Raw genomic sequence first — 23,382 nt, forward strand, 5'->3', positions numbered from 1 at the left:
CCATGCAGTTCTTTGACAGGACAAATCGGACAGAAGTAATTATCATTGAGTATGTCTAGACTACATGCCTCTGTTGCCAGAGGAATGTAAATTAGACTACCCGACAAAGTCAATGAAGCCAAGTTTTAAATATCCTCGGCTTCATTAAAATAAAAATGGCCACCATGCTGTGCCAGCTCAGCTGATCGTCGGCACAGTGTGGCAGTCAAGACGCAGATTGGTCAACAGGGAATGCCTTTGTCGACCGCTCCTGTAAACCTCGTTTCACGAGGCATAAGGGAGTGGTCGACAAAGGCATTCCCTGTCGACCAATCTGTGTATTGACTGCCGCGCTGAGTCGATAGTCAGCTGAGTCGGCACAGCGCGGTGGCCATTTTTATTTTAGTGAAGCCGGGGGTATTTGAATCCCAGCTTCACTGACTATGTCAGGTAGTCTAATTTACATGCCTCTGGCGACAGAGGCATGTAGTCTAGACATACCCATTATGTTTGAAAAATGGTACTCCGCATTCTCTGGATTTGCTGTTTGGCAAAAGTGATCTTTGAACTAGGTCTAATCTGAGCCTGAAGATACTAACTCTTGGGGGAATGTCTATGACATTGACACAACAGCTCTGTGACCTTGTCTGTGATTTAAATCTCAGCCCTTAGCTTTTCAGAAATGAAAAGAGAGAGAAAAAATCAACACCTAAGCTCTTATTCCTGCCAACTGATTAGGGTTTCATTTTTTTTCCATTAGTGATGGGAGGAAAACAAATAATGCCTGAGGCCAACAGCTTTATTATGGATTCCAAAAACAGGTGTTAGCCACACACTGTACGGAAAGGAAAACAGCCTCTACACTAACTTCTTGTAGGTTCTGGCTACATATGCTTTTCACTTCTCCTGGAGTTTTTTCCTAACCCTCCCTTCACCCCCCTGAAAAAAAAAATCAGTCTGTATGGTAAATAACTGCTGTCAGGCAAACTTTGATGCACATTTGTTTGTGTCTTCTATAATTTGAACTGTTTTGTGGTAGTTTACACACTGGATTTATTTATTAAAGCATCCTCGGCATATTTTTACTAAGATCAGAGGGCTGCTGACAAATCTGCACTGAAGCCAGAAGTAATGGGTGCTTTGGAAGATGTAAATGAGCACAACAAGCCTGGCATAAAGCTTATGTGACAACTGTTAGCACCTCCTTTCAAGGATGACAATGTGAAATTGGACATGTTACTTTGCCTTTCATGACTTCTCAGTGCAAAGTGCAAAGAGGGGTGGTGTTTAAACTGGGTCACTGCTGATTTATTCACCTCTAGTAACTATTCTGTCATTTTTGTTGACATGAGACCAAACATTCAAAACATTAAAAAAAATCTCGTTAATAAGGCTGTTACTAAACAGAGAGGAAATGTGAAGGCCAGAGAGGTGACTGTCCCTGTTGTCCTGACTGCAGACAGAATACAAATTGAGGCTTGAGAATGTAGCACCTTGGTGTTATTTTGATGCTTTCAAGTCATTTTGCTCATGGTTCAATAGCATTTGAATATGAGGGCAGCATTTTAACTGTGGACTGCAGTTATTCATCATCAGGTATCACTTGTAACTAGAACATTTAGCAAGCTCACTTTCATGATGTAGCTGGATTTTTAGACAGTTTTTGTTTGCAGTTCACAGATTAAGCCATCATGTTGGCATTTCACTATAAACAATGTGCTATGGAAAATAATAATTTTTAAAACATTGTGAAATAACTTAATTCTTAAGGCTATGAAGGGAAACAGACCATGGGAAAGAGCAGGCATTTTACAAGGGTTTTTGTTTTACCTTGTTGCCAATGAATTTCAATCCAAGACCCTTTTCTTTTGCACTTCTGGCACTTACTAATAGAAATTACCAGTCACATCAGTCAAACCAGGCCAGTATGTGGTGTTTTTTTTATACTGTCCCTCCAAACTATTAGCTCCTGACCATTTAAACCTTTCTACTTCAAGTGAGCCAATACGCTTCAGGGCAGATATGGGGTCCAGAGTGACTTAGACAAATTGAAGGATTGGGCCACAAGAAATCTGATGAGGTTCAACAAGGACAAAGGCAGAGTCCTGCACTTGGGATGGAAGAATCCCAAGCATTGTTACAAGCTGGGGACCAACCAACTAAGTAGTAGTTCTGCAGAAAAGGACCTGGGGGTTACAGTGGATGAAAAGCTGGATATGAGTCAACATTGTGCCCTTGTAGCCAAGAAGGCTAATGGCATATTAGGTTGCATTAAGAGGAGCATTGCCAGCAGATCCAGAGATGTCATTATACCCCTTTATTTGGCTCTGGTGAGGCCACATCTGGAGTACTGTCCAGTTCTGGGCCCCCCACTACAAAAAGGATGTGGATACATTGGAGAGGGTCCAGCGGAGGGCAACCAAAATGATTAGAGGGCTGGAGCATATGACTTATGAGGAGAGGCTGAGGGAGTTGGGTCTGTTTAGTCTGCAGAAGCAAAGAGTGAGGGGGGATTTGATAGCAGCCTTCAACTTCCTGAAGGGAGGTTCCAAAGAGGATGGAGAAAGGCTGTTCTCAGTAGTGACAGATGGCAGAACAAGGAGCAATGGTCTCAAGTTGTGATGGGAGAGGTCCAGGTTGGATATTAGGAAAAACTATTTCACTAGGAGGGAGGTGAAGCACTGGAATGGGTACCTAGAGAAGTAGTGGAGTCTCCATCCCTAGAGGTGTTTAAGTCTCGGCTTGACAAAGCCCTGGCCGGGTTGATTTATTTGGGATTGGTCCTGCCTAAAGCAGGGGGCTGGACTTGATGGCCTTCTAAGGTCTCTTCCAGCTCTATGGTTCTATGATTCTATGAATAATACTATCTGTGAACTACACTGCCCCTTGCTTGGCCTTCTGGGGAGATGAGGGTCGTAGTCTTATTCTCCTACTTGAGTGAATCAGGGCCACTAAGCTCAACACTCTGCTGGAGGCTGGTGGAGTAAGGAAGAAATGGAGTGATTCACTGTAATACTCCTTTGTCTGCAGGGAAAATTTGAAAGGGTTGGAAGCAGGAAGAGAATTGCATCCACACTTTCCTTTCTGCCCCCTGTCTACTGATTACAGAGAAGAATAAAATGTAATCCCCAGAAAAATGTAATCCCCAGAAAAGGGAAGGAGAAACTTACTCGTCTTCCTACCAGGGAATTGTACTTCCATGAATTGAAATCTAATGGGAATTAGATGTTTAGCTCCCTTAGGTTCATTTGAAACTAGCAGTTTAAAAGTGATGCACTGCACAAAGAGCCATTAGTAATAACCATTGATACTAATTTTGATGATCACTAACCTCATTTCAGCAAGTGAGCCAACACAGGACTTAAAACAGGTATTATTTATTATTTAGCCTGCACTGCAAATATGTTAAGAACATTGCAATCACAAAGGAAGATGCAGTCCCTATCCCGAAAAAAGCTCATTCAAACCCAAACTATCCCCAACAAATTAACATGTTCTGTGCTATTTGAAGCAGCATTATATGACAGAGCAGCAAACATAGAAGATATCAAGGCTAGATTCTTCTAGAAACAGTTGTCATCTTCAGAGAAAACATTTTCATTTGAGAAATAAAAGTCTAATTATTTCAGTCTTGACAGAATAAATGTGGAAGGGATGAAATAAACCTTAAAACATTTTGAGAATCAGTGAAATCAATAGGATAAGGGCACAGGAAAATAGTAGCCATAATTTATATAGACATCAATTTTTTTGAAAGGGTATTATATGAAGCCTCATTTATGAAGTTAAAAGGCAGGGTGTAGTGAGGGAGAAATTTCAGAGGATAAAAGACTATCTTGGAGATTGAAGACAAAGGTTACTAGTGAATGGAAACACTTCAGGATGGAGAGAGGTACATTTGCAATGCCACTACAATCCGTATTAGGTATAATTTTATTCTTTTTATATAGCAGCTAGTTGTAATAAATGAAAAACAGTATGATATCAGCTTTTCCAGATAGTAGCTAGTCACATACACCGGGAAAGGGGCATGTTCAACACAAAGGAGGAGTGTGACTAAAATATAAAAAGCTAGGGCTGACAAGGGATTTGCACAATTCAGTGTGGAGAATTGCCCAGTAAATGAAACATAACAATGGCAACAACAACAACAATCATAATTATAATAATTAATAATAATTAGTATAATGATATGGGCTGATAGGTCAGGGTCACTGACTGGTCTGACTGAAAGGAACAGGTCCACCAACATTTATGAACTCAAAAAAATAGAAAAGACACTGTAAGGGACCTCTGCTCCTTACTGCTGTGAGAAGTAGAGGTGTAGACATACCCTAACTTAGTTAATTAGTTAATTCGAACTAAGCTAATTTGAACTAACGGATCCAGACTAAAAAACTAGTTCGAATTAGCGTTTTGCTAATTCGAACTAGCATGTCCACACAGAGTGGACCCTGAACCGGGGTTAAGGATGGCCGGAAGCAGTGCCGGCAGGGCATCAGATGAGGACTTAGAGCGTGGAGCTGCTGTCTCAGGCAAGCCGAGGGCTGTGCTTAAAGGGTCCCGACCCCCACCCCGGACAGACAATTCTCAGGGGTGCCCCGCTTGCAAAGCAGTCCTGGCTTGGATTGCCCGAAGTACCCACACTGGGCACATCACAGCACTCAGCCATCAGACCGGCTGCACTTGCCGCAGGCTGCCATCTGGGGAGAGGGGGCAATTGGGGGGTTGCAGGAGAGCTTCCACCCCCAGAAACCTGCAGAGCCAGCCCAGTCCTCCCCATCGGGAGCTCGTACCCCATTCCTTCCTCACCTCCTTCCACTTACCCTTCCCTAGCCCCCCTTCCTGATGTACAAAATAAAGGACAATTGTGTTCAAAAATAGAATCTCTCTTTATTGAACAAAACTGGGGGAGACTGGGAAAAGGAGGTGGGAGAGGAGAAGAGAGAGGGTGGGAAAGGGGAGGGCAACTACAATGATGAGGGGTTTGGAACAGATCCCATATGAAGAGAAGCTAAAGAGACTGGGACATTTCAGCTTAGAAAAGAGGAGACTGAGGGTGGATATGATAGAGGTATATAAAATCATGAGTGGTGTGGAGAGGGTGCATACAGAAAAGTTCTTCATTAGTTCCCATAATAGAAGGACTAGAGGACAGTAAATGAAATGAATGGGTAGCAAGCTTAAAACTAATAAAAGAAAGTTCTTCTTCACACAGCGCATAGTCAACCTGTGGAACTCCTTGCCACAGGAGGCTGTGAAGGCTAGAACTATAACAGAGTTTAAAGAGAAGTTAGATAAATTCATGGAGGTTAGGTCCATGGAGTCCTATTAGCCAGGGGGTAGGAAAGGTGTCCATGGCTCTGTTTGTGGAAGGCTGGAGATGGATGGCACGAGACAAATCACTTGGTCATTGTCTTCAACCATCCCCTCCGGGGTACTTGGTGTTGGCCGCTGTCGGCAGACAGGCTACTGGGCTAGATGGACCTTTGGTCTGACCCAGGACGGCCATTGTAAGCTCAGGGCTCAGGGTCAGGGGTCTCAGTGGACCACCTTGATTTTCATGCACACCTGCTCCTGGGTGGCCAGGCTGGCAGCACTCCTGCCCTAGACGGCCACTTTCCTGTGCCTAGTGCAGAGGTCATGGACGAGGTTCATGATGTCCGCACTAGACCAGGCGGGTGCCTGCCTCTTGCGGTCCCGGGTAAGCTCCTGGGAGCCGCCAGCCTGGTCCCGGGAAGAGGGGGAGAGCTGGAGGGGCATCGGGTGGCTGGCTCGAGCCGTGCCAGGTTCAGGGTCTGCTGGCTGGGTGCTGGCAGGCTTGCACCTGGCATGGGCATCGTAGCCAGCCCATGCCCCTTTAAGGCGTCCGAGGCCGGGAGGGGGGCATACGAGTTTCCCTGGTGTTGGCCAGAGTGGCCACCAGGGAAAGCTGGGGAGGGCTAGCCTCCCACTAGTTCGAATTAAGGGTCTACACACCCCTTAATTCAAACTAGTACGATCGAACTAGGCTTAGTCCTCGTAGAATGAGGTTTACCTAGTTCGAACTAAGCGCTCTGTTAGTTCGAATTAAGTTCGAACTAGCGGAGCGCTAGTGTAACGCCTATCAAAGTTAATTTGAACTAACATCCGTTAGTTCGAATTAACTTTGTAGTGTAGACATACCCTATCTGATTAGGATGAGTCTGGGTGAATGGGCAAAGGGCTGCTTGCTACCCTCCAAAACTGGTGGTATTCCCAGCTGCAAATCCAGCTAAGCTTAACACTGCTGGTAGCATCACTTATATCTGTTCTGCACATTCACTCTTCCAGAGAGGATAAAAAAAACCAATGGAAAAACAAGACAAGGTCAGCTGATGTCAGGATAACTCCTGAGTAAGCGCTGGTGCTGGTGGTGCGAATCAAAAGAAGAATGTATGGGCAATCCCCTTGGAGTGGATGCAGCTTCCTTTTATTGCACATCCCTGGAAACTTTGGGGTTTGGAGGACATGACCTCCTTTCACTCTTCTCCCAGGAAGAGCTCTCTTAGGAAATCTCATGGGATCAGTCACCAGAGTGTTTTCCCTTCTGTTTCTGAGTTTTACTGAGTGACATGCTACAATATGGTCTTAAGCTGTTGGGCATGATCTTTAGAAGCAGTAATACTGGCAAAGTCTATTCAGTTATGTGTATTGGATTGGACTATAAAACAAGTTCAAAGAAAGTCTTTGAGAACTATGACTATAACTGATGAGGAAGGAAGCAACATTTCCCTGTGCTCTACCTCTAATATTATATCATTCAGAATCCCAAGGATTTTCATTCTACTTTGCTAAAAGTTTACTGATATTTCTCCATATTCAAGTGAGAGAAGTCAGAATCCTCTTTATTCTTGCCCTAAAACTACTTTCTCTAGTAGGGACTTTATTTGGTTCAGGATGAAATGGAATATCTGAGATTAAGCTCTGGTTCATGACTTCCAAGAATGTCACTCCAGCAGTACAAAAGAGTGATTGAGAAAGATGGAAACAGACATGCTTTTAATATGGGAATATGAGAACAATTAACTCTCTAAAAATGATTCCTCTGAATTGTGTATTTATTGCCTCATCCAGAACTCACTGAAGTTAAAGAGGCTTAAGCACATATGGTTAAGCATATGCATAAGTGCCATGCCGTATCGCTTCCAGACCTTGACACAGTAATGTGTTTTTATAAAGTGGAAACAACATCGTTGCAGACTGAAGCAATTACTGCAACTCCTGTAATCCATTTTCTAACTTAATCTCTGAACTCTGTGTAGCAGATATGAAGATATTTCAAAAACCCACATGTCTCCACACCAACTCCATCTTGGTTTCACTACTGGGAAAGATAAGAGGTGTAAGTGGAAAATCTAATGGCTATTCCAAGACTTTTCACAGTTTCAGAAGTGATTATGATTTTCTTTAGATTCTAAAATGAAAATAAATGCAGCTTAGAAATGGTGTTTAGGATGCTATTTACAAGAGCAATCCATAGGAGGACATTAGGGCTGTCAATTAGTGACAGCTGACTCATACAATTAACTCAAAAAATTAATGACAACAAAAAAAATCACTTACCGTTTTAATCATATTTTCGATAAATTTCTACATTTTCAAATATGCTGATTTCAATTACAATACAGAATACAAAGTTTGCTGTGCTTGCTTTATATTAGTCTTTTTACAAATATTTGCACTGTAAAGATGATAAAAGAAATTGTATTTTTCGGTGCACCTCATACAAGTGCCGTAGTACAATCTATTCTGAAAGTGCAATTTACAAATGTAGATTTTTTTTTTGTTACATAACTGCACTCAAAACCAAAACAATGTAAAATTTTTAGAGCTTACAAGTGCAGTTAGTCCTACTTCTTGTTCAGGCAAACACTTTGGCCAGGTCTACACTACACGGGAAGGTCAAAATAAGATATGCAACTCCACCTACGTAAATTACATAGCTGGAGTCAACATATCTCAAATCCTTGTCCACACAGAGGGAGTTCAACAGAAGCAAATGCTCCTATCAGCTTCCCTTACTCCTAGCGGGGAGTAGGAATACCAGTGCCAATGATTTGATCTAGTGTGTCTATATTACACCTGCTAAATTGAACCCCAGAAGATTGAACATGGCTCCAATGATATTCCATGTAATATAGACGTGCCTTTAGAGAAACAAGTTTGTTTATATTTATGGGTGAGAATGCTGTGTGCTTCTTATTTACAATGTCACCTGAAAGTGAGAACAAGCATTCTCAAGGCACTTTTGTAGCCAGCATTGCAAAGTATTTATGTGCGAGATAGGCTAAAGATTTGCATGCCCCTTCATCTTCAGCCACCATTCTAGTGAGCATGCTTCCATGCTGATGTTGCTTGTTACAAAAATAATACATTAATTAAATTTGTGACTGAGCTTCAGGGGTGAGAACTGTATGACTCCTGTTTACCCACATTTATCTCACATTTCTTTTGTGTTTGACAGTGCAAATATTTGTAATAAGATAAATATAAAAAGAACACTATTTACTATGTATTCAGTGTTGTAACAGAAATCAATATATTTGTAAATGTAGAAAACATGTAAAATATGTCAATAAATGCTATTCTATTAGACTGTGTCTACACTGGGCCACTTATTCCGGAAAATCAGCAGCTATTCTATTAGGCTGTGTCTACACTGGCCCTTGAATTTCCGGAAAAGCAACGACGCTCTACTGTACAAAATCAGCCGCTATTCCGGAAAAGCTACGCTGCTCCCACTCGGGCATAAGTCCTTATTCTGGAACACTGTTCTGGAAAAGGGCCAGTGTAGACAGCCCAGTAGTCTTTTCTGGAAAAAAGCCCTGATCGCGAAAATGATGATCGGGGCTCTTTTCCGGAAAAGCGTGTCTACATTGGCCACAGATGCTTTTCCGGAAAAAGGGCTTTTCCAGAAAAGCAGCCTGCCAATGTAGACGCTCTTTTTCCGGAAATACTTATAACGAAAACTATTCTGTTTTAAGCATTTCCGGAAATTCATGCCAGTGTAGACACAGCTTTACTGTTTAACAGTGCGATTAACCACATGATGAATCACAATCAGGGATTTTTCTAAGCTTCGTGGCCTGCCTAATAAGCTCTGGGAAGGGGCTCAGAGCTGCCACGCATGAAGCTGCTGCAGTTGTAGACGAGACCCCTCTATCCAGGCCAGAGGCCCAGGATCATTTTTGTTCTAGTTCTGATTGATGTCCTGACCAGACTGGTCCAAGGAGACCCAGATGACACTGCCTGAAATCTAAATACTTCCTGAGATGTGAGACTTTGCTCCCCTCACCCACCCTCCCAACACAGATGTACAATTTTTCCTTCTTGATTTTATTTCTTTCCTTTCCTATTTCTCTCCTTTAACCTTGGTTTAATAAATTCCGACTTAGCCAGTTAATATATCTCTATATTTTAGAAATGTGTATCTATGTGTCTGTCTATCTGTGTGTCCATCTGTGAGTCAGTTTGTTTAATAATTCCTCCTAAAAGGTAAGAGCTAAGACCACCAAATTTGGTAGGCAGCTTCCTCTTCTCCTATCTTAAAGTAAGGTCAGTGTTTGGCTGTCACTGGAAAATGGGATCATCCTGAATTAGGAAAGGGAGGTGGATGATCAGAGGGACTACGATACTATAGAGTGACAACTGGACTAGCAAAAGAGCGGCCAGCTGGGGCCTGGATTCACCATCTTGCCAGGCCCAGAGAGTACTGCTTGGGATGGCCTGCACAGCCCCCTTCCATGCACTTCCTAGATTAGGACCAGGAGGTGCCAGCAGGGCCGGCCTACATGGCCCCTCCACAGTTCAGCCCCTCTTTCCTTGGTACGGGCCCAGGGAGTGCCAGCATGGCTGGCCTCCACAGCCTCTCCCCCATCCTGGATCCCCTGGACAAGCTGGCAGGCAGGGTGTGCACCTCTCCTCCCTCCCCAACCCCCTTCCCTGGGGACAAGCTGTTGTGGGAGGTAATCGGCCCTCCTCTCCATGCTGGGTTGGTCCCGGGAGAAGCTGAAGACAATGAGGGGCAACCTAGAGTTGGCTTCATCTCAGTGGGCTGCAAGATTGTCCTACCCAAGACGGTCTCCTGGTTTAGTGTACCTAGGATTTGCGGGGTCTAAGGGTGCCGATTGAACTGTAGCAGCACTTTCATTGGATGCACTTAGCTCTCATAGTCAACATTGTGTGCAATCAGCACGCAACTTACTTCACTTGCCCTTACTTTAAGTGCTTGTCTCTTTTGTAATACCAGCAGGAAAAAACAACATGAATGAAAACCAGTAGAACCTGGCAATCCTGCACAGGGGCAAAATGTGCAGGAAATAATAAAAATTATAATGTTTACAAAATGTCTCATGGGCTGCATGCAGCTCTCAGACAGCAGGTTGCCCACCACTGCTATAAGAGCTAATAGTGGGCGGTTTTAAAGCCTGAACAAGCAAATAAAGGATATGCCAGAACTTCAGCTGTGTTTTCTGTAGCTCTTGTTCTCCTACAGATAGTCATATACTATGAGCATAATGTCAACTGAAGTTTCACCATTCCACACTTCAGCAAACAGCAATGTTAGCAATAACAACAACACTTTTTGTTACACTATTCTGCATTCATACCTCAAATCCCTGTGGTCTTCCTAGACTTTCTTTAATATGTTTCCACGCAACCAGAATCTCTGATACAGACAAACCTGTAGCCTTGACATCAGTAGGAGCAGCACTGGGTTCTGTATTAAGAAAAAATGAAATCATAAACTGCTGCTGAAACAACTTGTATATATCAAAAGCACGACTACTGAAAGTGTCATATACCTCCTGTATTGCACCTTATTGCTCAGCATAAAGCTTTGTGGCTGTTGTAAGTATGAAAAACTGAACAAAATAAAAAAGATTTTCTCTATTATATTTCTTTATTTGTGTCATGTTCCTTCAATATCTTATTACAGACAGACCCAGTAATGTATACAATGAAGAACACCCTTTCCGTGACCGAGTTAAGTGATTTCTTTTCAGCAACCTTTAATTCTTGTCTTCAACATTATCCACCCCTCCCCCAGGTCTTTACCATCAGAACTGCATGACTGCATAAATAATGAAAGCAGCAGTTCTCAAACTTCATTGCACTGCGAGCCTCTTCTGACAACACAAATTACTTCATGACTCCAGGAGAGGTGACCAAAGACTGAGCCCATCCAAGCCTCACTGTCCTGGTGTAAAGCTAAAGCCCAAGCCTCACCAGTCTGGGGGAGAGAGGGGAAACTGAAGCTTAAGAGCTACAGCCCCAGGCAGGGGACCTGCAACCTGAGCCTTGCTGCCCAGGACTGAAGCCTTCAGGCTTTCGCTTTGGCCCTGGGTGGTGGCTTCAGTCCCAGGCCCCAGCAAGTTTAAACTAGTGCAGGAGACTCAATTCAAAGGGGGTCCCATGCCACAGTTTGAGAACTGCTGAAATAAAGCATTCGTTGTCCCTTACTCTGTCATTTCCTCAGGTGAAAATGGAAAGTGCTCAGATGACCATGCTCTTGAGTTGAACCAGTGGCTTAAAAACTCATGCAGTTACACTCACTGATGGAGTGAAATGAAAAGCAAATGCACTTTTTAGGAGCATATTAGTACTAAACGACCCTTCAGGTTGCTGGCACATGTAAACACATTTTTAAAACACAGGTTACACACCTTCTTGGAGAGACGGCAAGATAATTCTTTGATTTCTGATTCTAGCTAGCTCTGCTCTTATCAGATTTTACATTGCATAGCATTGGAGTCAGAAAAAATCTTTAAAAACCACCTGAATTGGTCAGCAATAAGAGAAGTAAGAGCAGGAGGAAAATAGGAAAATATAAACTCAAAGCTTTAGGGAGCACTACTGAGACAATATATGCCACGGATTTGTACGATCATCTTGGTTTACAGAGAGCACTATGATTGCAGAGGGTTTACACAAATCCCTATGTATAGTTTAGGTTCTAGCTTTATGAGAGCTTAGTACCTGGGGCAATTTTCATTCTGTGTGAAATTAACAAAATCATACTGCAACATGTTTAAGCGAGAATATAGAACTCAGAATACTTTACATTACAGCACATGCATACAATAGCTATTTACCACCCTCCTGGGTCTGCTGATTGGTTTAGAAAGAAGCTGGATTCAGATTAATCGGGAATAACAAAGCCTGTAATTTGTTTCTTGGCCTAACATATCTTATTATATTTTGTAATGTGTCAGTCTGACCATGCAGAGGTCCCAGCTTTTACATTATAAAGAGGCACATAAAAGAACTTGTTAAAAGATGAATTTTAGGGTTTGTATAATATGATTAGAAAAAAAGAATTTCCTTTTGCCACAGCCTATGTTATATTTTATTATAGTAAATTGCTATAGTAAGGATGTTAAAGTAAATCTTTATATAGTAATTATCTCCTCTCCCATCTCTAATTTTCTATTACATTATGTGCTCCAGCACTGGTGACCTATATCTTCTCCCTGACAATCCTTTTGGGGATTTTTCCTTTCCTTTTGCTCAATTCTTTTATTTTGTTTGCTTGTTTGTTTTTTTTCAAAGCTGTGCCTAAAGAAAATGAGAACTTATTTTATTCAAAATGATTTACATTAATAATGATGCATTATTACTTAGATTGCCCTTTTGATGTAGTAATACAAATTATAATGTTTACAAAGCATAAGTGATTTGATGTTCCGGACTTAAATATTTTGCTACAGAGAAATATAATCTGTAAGATATTTTTGTTCACTAAGTGCATTCTTTTTTTCTATTTTAAATACTTCGAAGATTTGTGCAGCTATTTTCTAGTTTTTATATTATAGGAGCAATTGTCTTGTTGTCAGGGAAGACTATAATACAATAAATAATTTGTGGTGTGTACAAAATGTTCAGTGGGAGTTTTTACACTTTCTGAAAATGGCAAAATAATTTCTCTTTCATACCATTCACTAGAAAGGGTTTATGTATTGCTCACAAAAAAATCAAAGGGATATATAACTGTTTTCAGTAGAGTAAGTAGAAATATGTATATATTTATGAAGTAAATGCATTTCTTAGATGTCTGGCAATTATTCACTGCAATTTTGCTGCTGTTAGACTCCAAGAATGAAAATGTTCAGTAAAGGGACCAAAATGATATTTTTAGAAATAAGGTATATTATGACTATCTGAAAGTTTATGAAGATGAAATGGTAATTTTTATGGTTTCAAATAAGATGAGGGCCATATAATTTGCTATAATATAAAATAGTCCATGGCTTAGTACAGTGCCATGATTTATACTGTACATGTAGCATTAACTATATGTTTCACAGGTTCATTAGATTTTTTCCATAATTGCTGTTGATGTTATGATCTCCATTTTATGTTACATTTACTGATCTCTTCCTTGGGTTACACTGAAAAAAAGCCAACATTCCTCACAATCTCTTTAACTTTCAATGATCAAATAAAAACAAAAAATAGAATCTGGAAAGGTCCCAGGCAATGTCCCAAAGACACTACTTTTCATTCCCAAGACCAGAGTTTAGAGTAGCACTATTATCCTGAAATAGTTCATGATTTAACACCTACCCCAGAATAGGGAACTACATTCCTGCATTGCATTAGGCTGCTAAGAAAAAATCTTGAATTCTAATTTCACAGGCAATTAAAAGAGAACCTGATTCTCAGGTACTATAGCATTAAGAGGTGAAAAGATTTCAGTGTCAGCTAATTTTATGGAAACAGGTTCTAAAAGAAAAATAAGTGCAGGCCCAACTCAGGCAAGGCCAATGTTTTAATCCCTTTGTGGAAAAGAACCTCAATCAAGTCTCCTTGCTTAGCCAGTTCTACTACTAATCTCTGCTCTCTTCCCAAGTTACTACTAGGGAGGAGTTTTTACAGAGGTTCTTGATGCTCTTTAGCCAGGAGCCATTCCTCTTTACCTCAGTCCTTGCCTCATACTTCAGCAACAGACTTCATCCAATAGTGAATTTCCTTGGTCAAGATCATCCTCCTTCTGTGACAGAGATCTTAGAGGGAGAAAATCTCCATGAGGATGCCCTGGAAAAGCACTCTCTCTCCTAAATCCTAAAGAAGGTGTGATTTTTCCGTAGAAAAGTGAATAAACTGTATTTCTTTTTTATTTTCTTAATTGATTTCCACAGGACTTTAGGTGGGATGATTTGCAGTCCCTGCCTAGTCCTCCCTCAAGCCTATTCAATCTCCATACCCTTTTCCAGTGGAGACCCTCTACAGGATTCAAAATGATGGGGAAGGGGTGGCAAGTAGTACCACCAAAATGGCTCATCGTTTCTTTTGATGGAAGGTGGGGGATCTAAGCATGGAGTGTTTCAATTCATGAATAGGACTAGGAGACATAAGCTGGCCCCTAGTGTGTCAATGATCAGACAGGCCCTTTGCAGTGTATTTCAAACTGTTTGGGTCTATACTGAGACAGACCCGGACCAGTTGGTTGCAATAGTCTGGTAGAAGGTAAATGTGCTGGCCATTGGCTGAGTAGCTTTCTGTTTCTTGAGTGACCAGGGCAGGAGCTGCTTCAGACTAATCATTATCCTGCAATATTGATGACTTAACACCTAATCCAGAAGAGGGAACTATATTCCTTGCCTCCCGTTAGGTTGCTAAAAGAAAATCTTCAATTCTAATATCACAGGTTGAAAGAGAAGCTGACTCTCAGGTACCATAGAAGTAAGAGGTGCAAAGATTTCAATGGCAGCTCATTTTATGGAAACAAGCAACAGGAATGTACTAGAGCACATTAAGAACTTGCTAGAGGCAATTAAGAGAGACAGAAAAATCAGAACACCTGCAGCCAGAGCTGGATTATCTAATAGGCAGACTAAGCATGTGCTTAGGGCACCAGCAAAGCAGAGACACCAAAAAAAAAAAAGATATTTTTTTGAAAAAATTTGATATTTGATATTTCAAAAAAAAGCATCGAAATAGTTATCATGGGAAAAATCAGAACTCCGCAGAATGCCCTTTTTCTCAGCTGAAAAGAATAAAAAACCCTCAGAGAACAACAATGTGTCAGGACAGACTTGATTCACTTTTGCTATTGTGTATGGCAGCAGACCTGCTTCGTCGAGTCAGCTTCGATGAACTTATCCAGAATTTTGCAATCAGAAAATCTAGAAAGAAGCTATTTTAATTTCAGCATACACGTAAGTTTTGTGTCATTTTGAAAAATAAAATTTTATTTTACGGTATAGTATTGTTTTTATTTTGAATTACATATGGGGGGCACCATAATCTTTTCAGTGTTTAGGGCCTCTAAAGGTCTTAATCCGGCCCTGCCTGCAGCCCATGAAGAACCTGCTGGAACTAGTTTAAGAGGCTCCCTTTCAGGGAGGGCAGGGGGCTAGTAAGGTAGGGTATGTCTACACTACCCCACTAGTTCAAACTAGCAGGGTAATGTAGGCATACCGTAATTGCAAATGAAGCCCGGGATTTGAATTTCCCAGGCTTCATTTGCATAAGTGGGGCGCCGCCATTTTAAAATCCCCGCTCGTTCGAACCCCGTGCAGCGCGGGTACACGGGGCACGAACTAAGTAGTTCGAACTAGGCTTCCTAGTTTGAACTACCGTTACTCCTCATTCCACGAGGAGTAACGGTAGTTTGAACTAGGAAGCCTAGTTCGAACTACCTAGTTCGTGCCGCGTGTAGCCGCGCTGCACGGGGTTCGAACCAGTGGGGATTTAAAAATGGCGGCACCCCGCTTATGCAAATGAAGCCCGGGAAATTCAAATCCCGGGCTTCATTTGCAATTGCGGTATGCCTACATTACCCCACTAGTTCGAACTAGCGGGGTAGTGTAGACATACCCGTAGTGTGTTGTGGAAGAGCTGGATGGATGAGTGTAGTCAGGTATTAGGAGGGAAGGGAAGTGGCCCAGAGAACAGCTATAGCTCTGGTACTGGAGGAAAAACTATCTGTAGCTGCTGCCATTAGGGTGTCTGGACTGGGACCCAGAGGAGAGGGTGAGCCTGGATTCCCCCCAACTCACCCCACTCCACTATAGAGACACTCCCCAAGAAGAGAGACTGAGATTAAGGAGGGGGTCTCACCACAAACCTATTGACTGGCCTGTGATGAAGGTGGCTCAGTAAGTTGTTATGGTGTGACCCTTACCTCCAGAAAGAGAGAGAGGTTATATTGATAGTCACATTGAGCCTCTGAGGCCAGCTGTAACCACCTAGAAGTGCAGGACTGAGGAAGCAAATGGCCGGAGCCCTGCTACAATACATATATCCTGGTTCTAATCTGGCATATGAAACAGTAATTATTTTTCCAGTTCATCTTAAAGCTTCAGGTTTGCCACTGGCATAAAAATGTATCGAGCTCCCAGGAGACTAGTTAAGCATCCAAAGAATAGTTTAGAAAAAATATGTTCCCTCCAATTATAACTGTTATTTCCTTCTCTTAATTCTATCACAGAATATTAGTGTGCTGATAACTCACAGAGTTCTATGCAGTGGAAGAAGCCACCTTTTGCTCTGAAGTTATTAATTTACTTGCAGATGTCTCTCTCTGTTACGGGGTATAAAATGGAAAGGCTGAGTGATAAAAAACAAGATCTGATAGATTAAAAGTTTAAAACAGACTTACTGAGTTCATTAATATAAATGATACATTTGTAATGAGTGACATAACAGCTGGAGTTTTCCAAATAACAGAGAGGATGTGTCTATAATATTGATTATACATATGACTTCCCAAAAGGGTTAGCAGCATTAATTAAAGGACTGTTCAGTAAACTCCCCAGTAGAAGGATTATGATTTCATTATTTAAAAATTCAGTGAAGACAGCTGTAGTTGAACTTTTACAGGCTCTGATCCAGATAGATCAGCTGGCCAAGGTAGGAAATTATCCTTTGTATTTTACCACTAATATGCCAATTTATTAATTTTCAGGTTCACATAAATCCCATGCAGTTCAGCTTTAGCTATGAACTGATACACAGAGCTGTAAGGTTTTAATATGAGCCATGGCAGCCATACTTAAAAGTGCATAACTACATATTTCTCCTAAATGAGAAGAAAAAAGCTTTTTAAAAAAATTTAATTAAGGCTAAGAATGAAAAACGAGGAAAGTTTGAGATAACTAGGAAACATTTCAGCCTTTGTGATCTCACTATGCATCTCATAATATATTTTCCTGTCTTCCTCATATGTTTATTTTCAGGCCTTGAACAGATCAGGTAGCAAAATTCTAAAAGCTCTGAAATATGCCATCTGCCTACTTCTCTTCCCAAAATAACTATGGAATTTGGTTTTCCACCTGGCTGAATGAGTCAGTACAAAGTTATATGGAAAACTTCTTTGCACAGTCAATGTTCATTAGGTGTTATTCACATTACACTAATGACTAGAAGCCCCACTCAGGGACTGAGGCTCCACAGTACTAGCTGCTCTATGACAATATAGCAAAAAATCTGCATTTCTAATAACCGCCCAGTGGAGTTCATGGCTTGGGTAGGGCTGGATTTGTATTTCTTTGGAAATTTAATCAGTATTCATTATATTTCTGTTTGAAATTATAAAAGCTTTTTTCCCCTTGAAATAAGAAAACTTCTGTGCTTGAGGGCTAGAGTGAAATTTAATTGGCACACATGGGCAAAGATTCCAAAAGTGCCTGAATAATAGTCGGAAGTGACCTAAGGGCCAGATTTACAAAGGTATTATTTAGATGCCTAAAATGCAGATAGGTGCCTATGGGATTTTCAAAAGTGGGTAAGGGAGATAGGTGCCTAACTACCATTAACTTTAATTGAAAGGGGAGAGGCTATTCTAGATTTGATTTGATCAATGGGGAGGAACTGGTTAAGAATTTGAAGCTGGAAGGCAGCTTGGGTGAAAATGCTCATGAATTGGTAGAGTTCATGAATCCCAGGAATGGTAGGAAGGAAAACAGCGCAGTAACGATAATGGATTTCAAGAAGGCAGACTTTAGCAAACTCAAGGCCAGCTTTCTCTGTGCAGGCTCCTGGCCCCTGTGGTAAGGGAGCAGAGTAGGTATAAGGCTATTGCATCCTTAGGATGGACTGGGGCATCTCCCTCAAGCCCCGCACTTTGGGAAGCCCTGTGCTTCAAGAGTATGCAGGGAGTGGGACAGGGAGGCCTGGGAGTGTGCAGGGGTCCTGGCATCAGCAGCGGGGGTCAGGCCAGTGTTCCCCACCCCTTCTTGGTCATGTATTTCTTTTACTTGTCCACAATTCCCCAGGCTTGGGCTGTTCGGTCTCCCCAGCAGCATCAGTGAGCATCACAGTTCCACTCTGCTGGCTCTGGGAGTTACCTTTTGGCTGCTGCAGTGTTCTCATGCTCCCATAGCACAGGAACTAGAAGCTTGCACCCAGCATGCTGGCCCTGCCCCTGCGCTTCCAGGTTTCTGCCTATGAGGGATGAATCCTTCCCTCTTCCAGTGATAGGACCCTTTTCCTCCCCCTCCCCCGTCTCCGCCCCACAGCACTGCCACCCCAGCACAGGTGAATGCCAGCCAGTGTCCATCCATGTTCCCTGCTCATTGCCCAGCACTAGTGTCCCCCTAATGTCCCACACCTCTCCCTTCCACTGCCATTTCTCCTCTCCCCCAGCCTCAAGATCTTTTTTGCCTTCTCAGTTCTCCAGCAGCAGGCTCCAACCTAGGGGCCCTCTCCATTGGACCATGACCTAGGGTCCCACAACTCCCCTCCTCGCCACCAGAGCTAGCAAATTACAGAAAAGCATCAGAGGTTTCCACTGACTTCCACCATTTTATGGGCTTTAAACCTCAATCTTTCTACGTGCTCCAAAATCTGAATGGTTACTCAGAATCGCTTGGAAATCTGCCTCTTGGGGTTGAAGATTAGTACTAATGATCCATATTCAGGGTCATTGGACTAAAGGATCCCCTCCCACCTCCACCCCTGAGTTCAGGTTGCTCCCCTGAAACCTGTTTTATTCTGCATCGTTAAACAGAGAGTGTGGTAAGATACTAACTATATCTGGATGATTCACGGCCAGACCTCATTGTCTTCACAGAGACAGATGATGTGATTTCACCCCACCCTCAGTTAACATAAGGATAAGTCAATCCTCCATTAGGCAAAAGGACTTTTGGAACAGATGCCTGGAGGGTGCTACAATTTGTGAGTCATGGGTGGTGGCAATTTGATTTTGATGAGACTATAATCAGTCTGTGTGAGGGGAGGGGTGAATTAGGTATGTGACTGGGCAGGGAGCAGTATTTGGAGGAATGTGCATTGGGAAGGGTATGTACAACTATAATATAATATTGTTATAGTTGTACAGCTGGGTGCTATCAATATTTAACCTGTAGCCAACAGCAGCCCTTAAAGCTCACTTGTATAAAAAATATTAAGGGTGGGACCCATACAGGGGTTTGCCCCAAGCCAGGCACATTCCTAGGGATGGCCCCAAGTAGGTAACATTCCATGTGAAAAAAAGTCTATTGGGAAAAAAAAAACAGTTAATTGAGAAGCAGCAGTTTTTCAGAGAGACATTATTAAGGGCACAAAGGCAAGCTATCCCACTCTTTCGGAAAGATGGGAAGTGTGGCAAGAGACCACCTCACCAGGAGATCTTCAATGATCTGAAAGTTAAAAAAAATGGTCCTACAAAAAGTAGAAACTAGTTAAATTACAAAGTATGAATATGAGCTGAAAACAAATGCATATAGGGACAAAATTAGAAAGTCCAAGGCACAAAAAAGATCAAACTAGCTAGAGACATAAAGGGTAACATGGAGACATTCTACACATCTATTAGAAGCAAGAAGAAGACCAACATTCAACATTTCTTGGTTCCTGGAAAAATCATGGAAGGGATCCTTAAGGAATCCATTTTGAGGCACTTGGATGAGAGCAAAGTGATTAGGAATAGTCAGCATGGATTCACAAAGGGAAAGTTATGCCTGACTAATCTGATTAGCTTCTATGATGAGGTAACTGGCTCTGTGGACGAGGGAAAGTCAGTGGATGTTATATACTTTGACTTTAGCAAGGCTTTTGATACTGTCTCCCACAATATTCTTGCCAGTAAGTTAAGGGAATGTGGATTGGATAAATGGACAGTAAAATGGACAGAAAGATGGCTAGAAGGCCGGGCTCAGTGGATAGTGATCAACGGCTCGATGTCAGGATGGCGGTCGGTTTCTAGCGGAGTGTCCCAAGGTTCGGTTCTAGGACTGGTTTTGTTCAATATCTTTATTAATGACCTGGATGAGGGGATGTATTGCACCCTCAGCAAGTTTGCGGATGACACTAAGCTAGGGGGAGAGGTAAATACGCTTGAGGGCAGAGATAGGGTCCAGAGTGACTTAGACAAATTGGAGGATTGGGCCACAAGAAATCTGATGAGGTTCAACAAGGACAAGTGCAGAGTCCTGCACTTGGGACGGAAGAATCCCAAGCATAGTTACAAACTGGGGACCAACTAGTTAAGTAGTAGTTCTGCAGAAAAGGACCTGGGGTTACAGTGGATGAGAAGCTGGATATGAGTCAACATTGTGCCCTTGTAGCCAAGAAGGCTAATGGCATATTAAGTTGCATTAAGAGGAGCATTGCCAGCAGATCCAGAGATGTCATTATTCCCCTTTATTCGGCTCTGGTGAGACCACATCTGGAGTATTGTGTCCAATTCTGGCTCCCCCACTACAAAAAGGATGTGGATGCATTGGAGAGGGCCAAGCGGAGGGCAACTAAAATGATTAGGGGGCTGGAGCATATGACCTATGAGGCGAGGCTGAGGGAGTTGGGTCTGTTTAGTCTGCAGAAGCGAAGTGTGAGGGGGGATTTGATAGCAGCCTTCAACTTCTTGAAGGGAGGTTCCAAAGAGGACGGAGAAAGGCTGTTCTCAGTAGTGACAGATGGTAGAACAAGGAGCAATGGTCTCAAGTTGTGGTGGGAGAGGTCCAGGTTGGAAATAGGGAAAAACTATTTCACTAGGAGGGTAGTGAAGCACTGGAATGGGTTACCTAGAGAAGTAGTGGCGTCTCCATCCCTACGGGTGTTTAAGTCTCGGCTTGACAAAGCCCTGGCCGGGTTGATTTAGTTGGGATTGTTCCTGCCTAGAGCAGGGGGCTGGACTTGATGACCTTCTGAGGTCTCTTCCAGCTCTATGGTTCTATGATTCTAACATGAGGCTAGGCCCATTACTTAATGAGAGAGAGAGAGCAATAGCAGAAAATGTAGAAATGACAGATGTGTTAAGTGACTTTATTAGCTTTGTTAACACTGGTCCTACAATTGACAGATAACTGCTTTTGCTGTTATATGTACCCTGGATTCTGTAATTTCTACTCCCACTCATCTGATGAAGTGGGTTTTGCCCATGAAAGTTCATGATCTGATATATTTGTTAGTCTCTAAGGTGCCACAAGACTGCTTGTTGTTTTTAAAATTATAGACTAACAGGACTATTCCTCTGAGACTTTTTCATTTCAGTTTTCACCAAAAGGTAGTAGCAATTGGAGGCCTAGCAAAGTGAATGCCTTTTAATATAAGGTAGAGTTAGATACTAAAATAGGGAAAGAACAAATTTAAAACAAGTTAGACAAGTCAGGTGTCTTCAGGTCACCAAGCTCTGAGAAATACATCCTAGAATGATCTATAGCTGATTGAGGAGATATTAGAGCCATTACTGACTATTGTTGAAAAGTCCTGGAAGACTGGACACATTCCAGAAGACTGGAAAAGGGCAAATCTAGTGCCCAACTTTAAAAGAAGGGGAAATAAGGTCAAGTCAGGGAATTACTGACCAGCCAGCTTAACTTTAGTACCTGGAAAGATAATAGAGCAAATAATTAAGCAATCAATTTGCAAGCATCTAAAAGATAATAAGGTGAGAAGAAATAATCAGCATGGATTTGTCAAGAAGAAATTATGTCGAACAAATCTAATAGCTTTTATTTCACATGGTAACAAGCATTATGGATGGGAGAAGCAGTAGGTGTGGTATACATAGACTTTAGTAAGTCTTTTGATAGTGTCTCACACGAGTGTCTCAGAAACAAACTAGGGAAATAAAGCACAGATGATAGAATGGGTACATTTGGAAAAAAAGTACCAGAGAGTAATTATTAGTGATTTGCAGTCACGTTGGAAGGGTATATTGAGTGGGATCCCACAGGGATCAGTTCTGCATCTAGTGCTGTTCAATGTCTTCATCAATTATTTAGATAATAGCACAAAGTGTACACTTAGAAAGTTTGCAGATAATACCACACTGGGAGGGGCTGTAAGTACTCTGGAGGATTAAAATAGGATTAAAACTCAAAATGATCTGGACAATCTGGAGAAATGGTCTGAGGTAAATTTGATGAAATTCAATGAGGACAAATGCAAAGTACTCCACGTAGGAAGAAACAATCAGTTGCACACATACAAAATGGGAAATGACAGGCTAGGAATAAGTCCTGCAGAAAGGGATCTGGGAGTCATAGTGGATCACAAACTAAAAATGAGTCCGCAGTGTAACAGCGTTGCAAAAAAAGCAAACATCATTCTGGATGTATTAGCAGGAGAGTTGTAAGCAAGACATGAAAAGTAATTCTTCCCCTCTATTCGTCATTGATTAGGACTCAGTGAGATACTGCATTCAGTTCTGGTTGCCATAGTTCAGGAAAGATATGCACAAATTGGAGAAAGTCCAGAAAATACATGATCTATGAGGGAAAACTGAAAAAACTGGGTTAATTTAGTCTGGAAAAAAGAAGAAACGGAGGAAACATGCTAACAGTTTTCAAGTACGTAAAAGGTTGTTACAAGGAGGAAGGAGGAAAATATTCTCCTTAACTTCTGAAAATAGGACAAGAAGCAGTGGCTTTAAATTGCAGCAAAGGTGGTTTAGATTGGACATGAGAAGAACTTCCTTTTAGGGTGGTTAAGCGCTCAAATAAATTGCCCATGGAGGTTGTGGAATATCCATCATTGGTGATTTTAAAAATTTGTTTAGACTAACACTTGTCAGGGATGATTGAGATAATACTTAGTCCTCCCATGAGTGCAGGGGACTCAACTAGATGACCTCTTGAGATGCCTTCCAGACCTATAGTTCCATGATTCTACAAAACTCAATGTAAATTAGATGCACAATCTATTTAGCCACTTTGGAAAACCTAATTACAAACCTTCTGAATCTTTAGTTACCTGAATAACTTAGTATGTCTGGCCCCTAGTCATTTAATAGCCTAATAGGGATTGACTGCTAAGTTACTTTTGATAATTTTACTTTCTGCTGACTCTTTGCTCAGAAATGGATTTCACTGGTTATGAATAACAAATACGCTTACTGAAGGCAATTAGCTAAAATAGGGGCTTGCCATAGCAGCCCCCATGATTGATATATATCATACTATTGGTCTGTGATCAATATGTGATTCCAGT

General features: G+C 41.8%; 1 protein-coding gene across 1 annotated transcript in view; it reads right to left on the bottom strand.

Moving 5' to 3' along the window:
- CNTN5 (contactin 5) overlaps nucleotides 1-23,382 on the bottom strand; it is a 119,989-nt gene that overhangs the window by 15,278 nt on the left and 81,329 nt on the right. Inside the window, exon 9 of the mRNA XM_075917090.1 lies at nucleotides 10,611-10,720. Coding sequence (XP_075773205.1) covers nucleotides 10,611-10,720 — 110 coding nt within the window. The remainder of the gene's footprint in view (nucleotides 1-10,610; nucleotides 10,721-23,382) is intronic.

This window comes from Pelodiscus sinensis, unplaced genomic scaffold (assembly GCF_049634645.1).
Source record: "Pelodiscus sinensis isolate JC-2024 unplaced genomic scaffold, ASM4963464v1 ctg79, whole genome shotgun sequence".
Taxonomy (NCBI): domain Eukaryota; kingdom Metazoa; phylum Chordata; order Testudines; family Trionychidae; genus Pelodiscus; species Pelodiscus sinensis.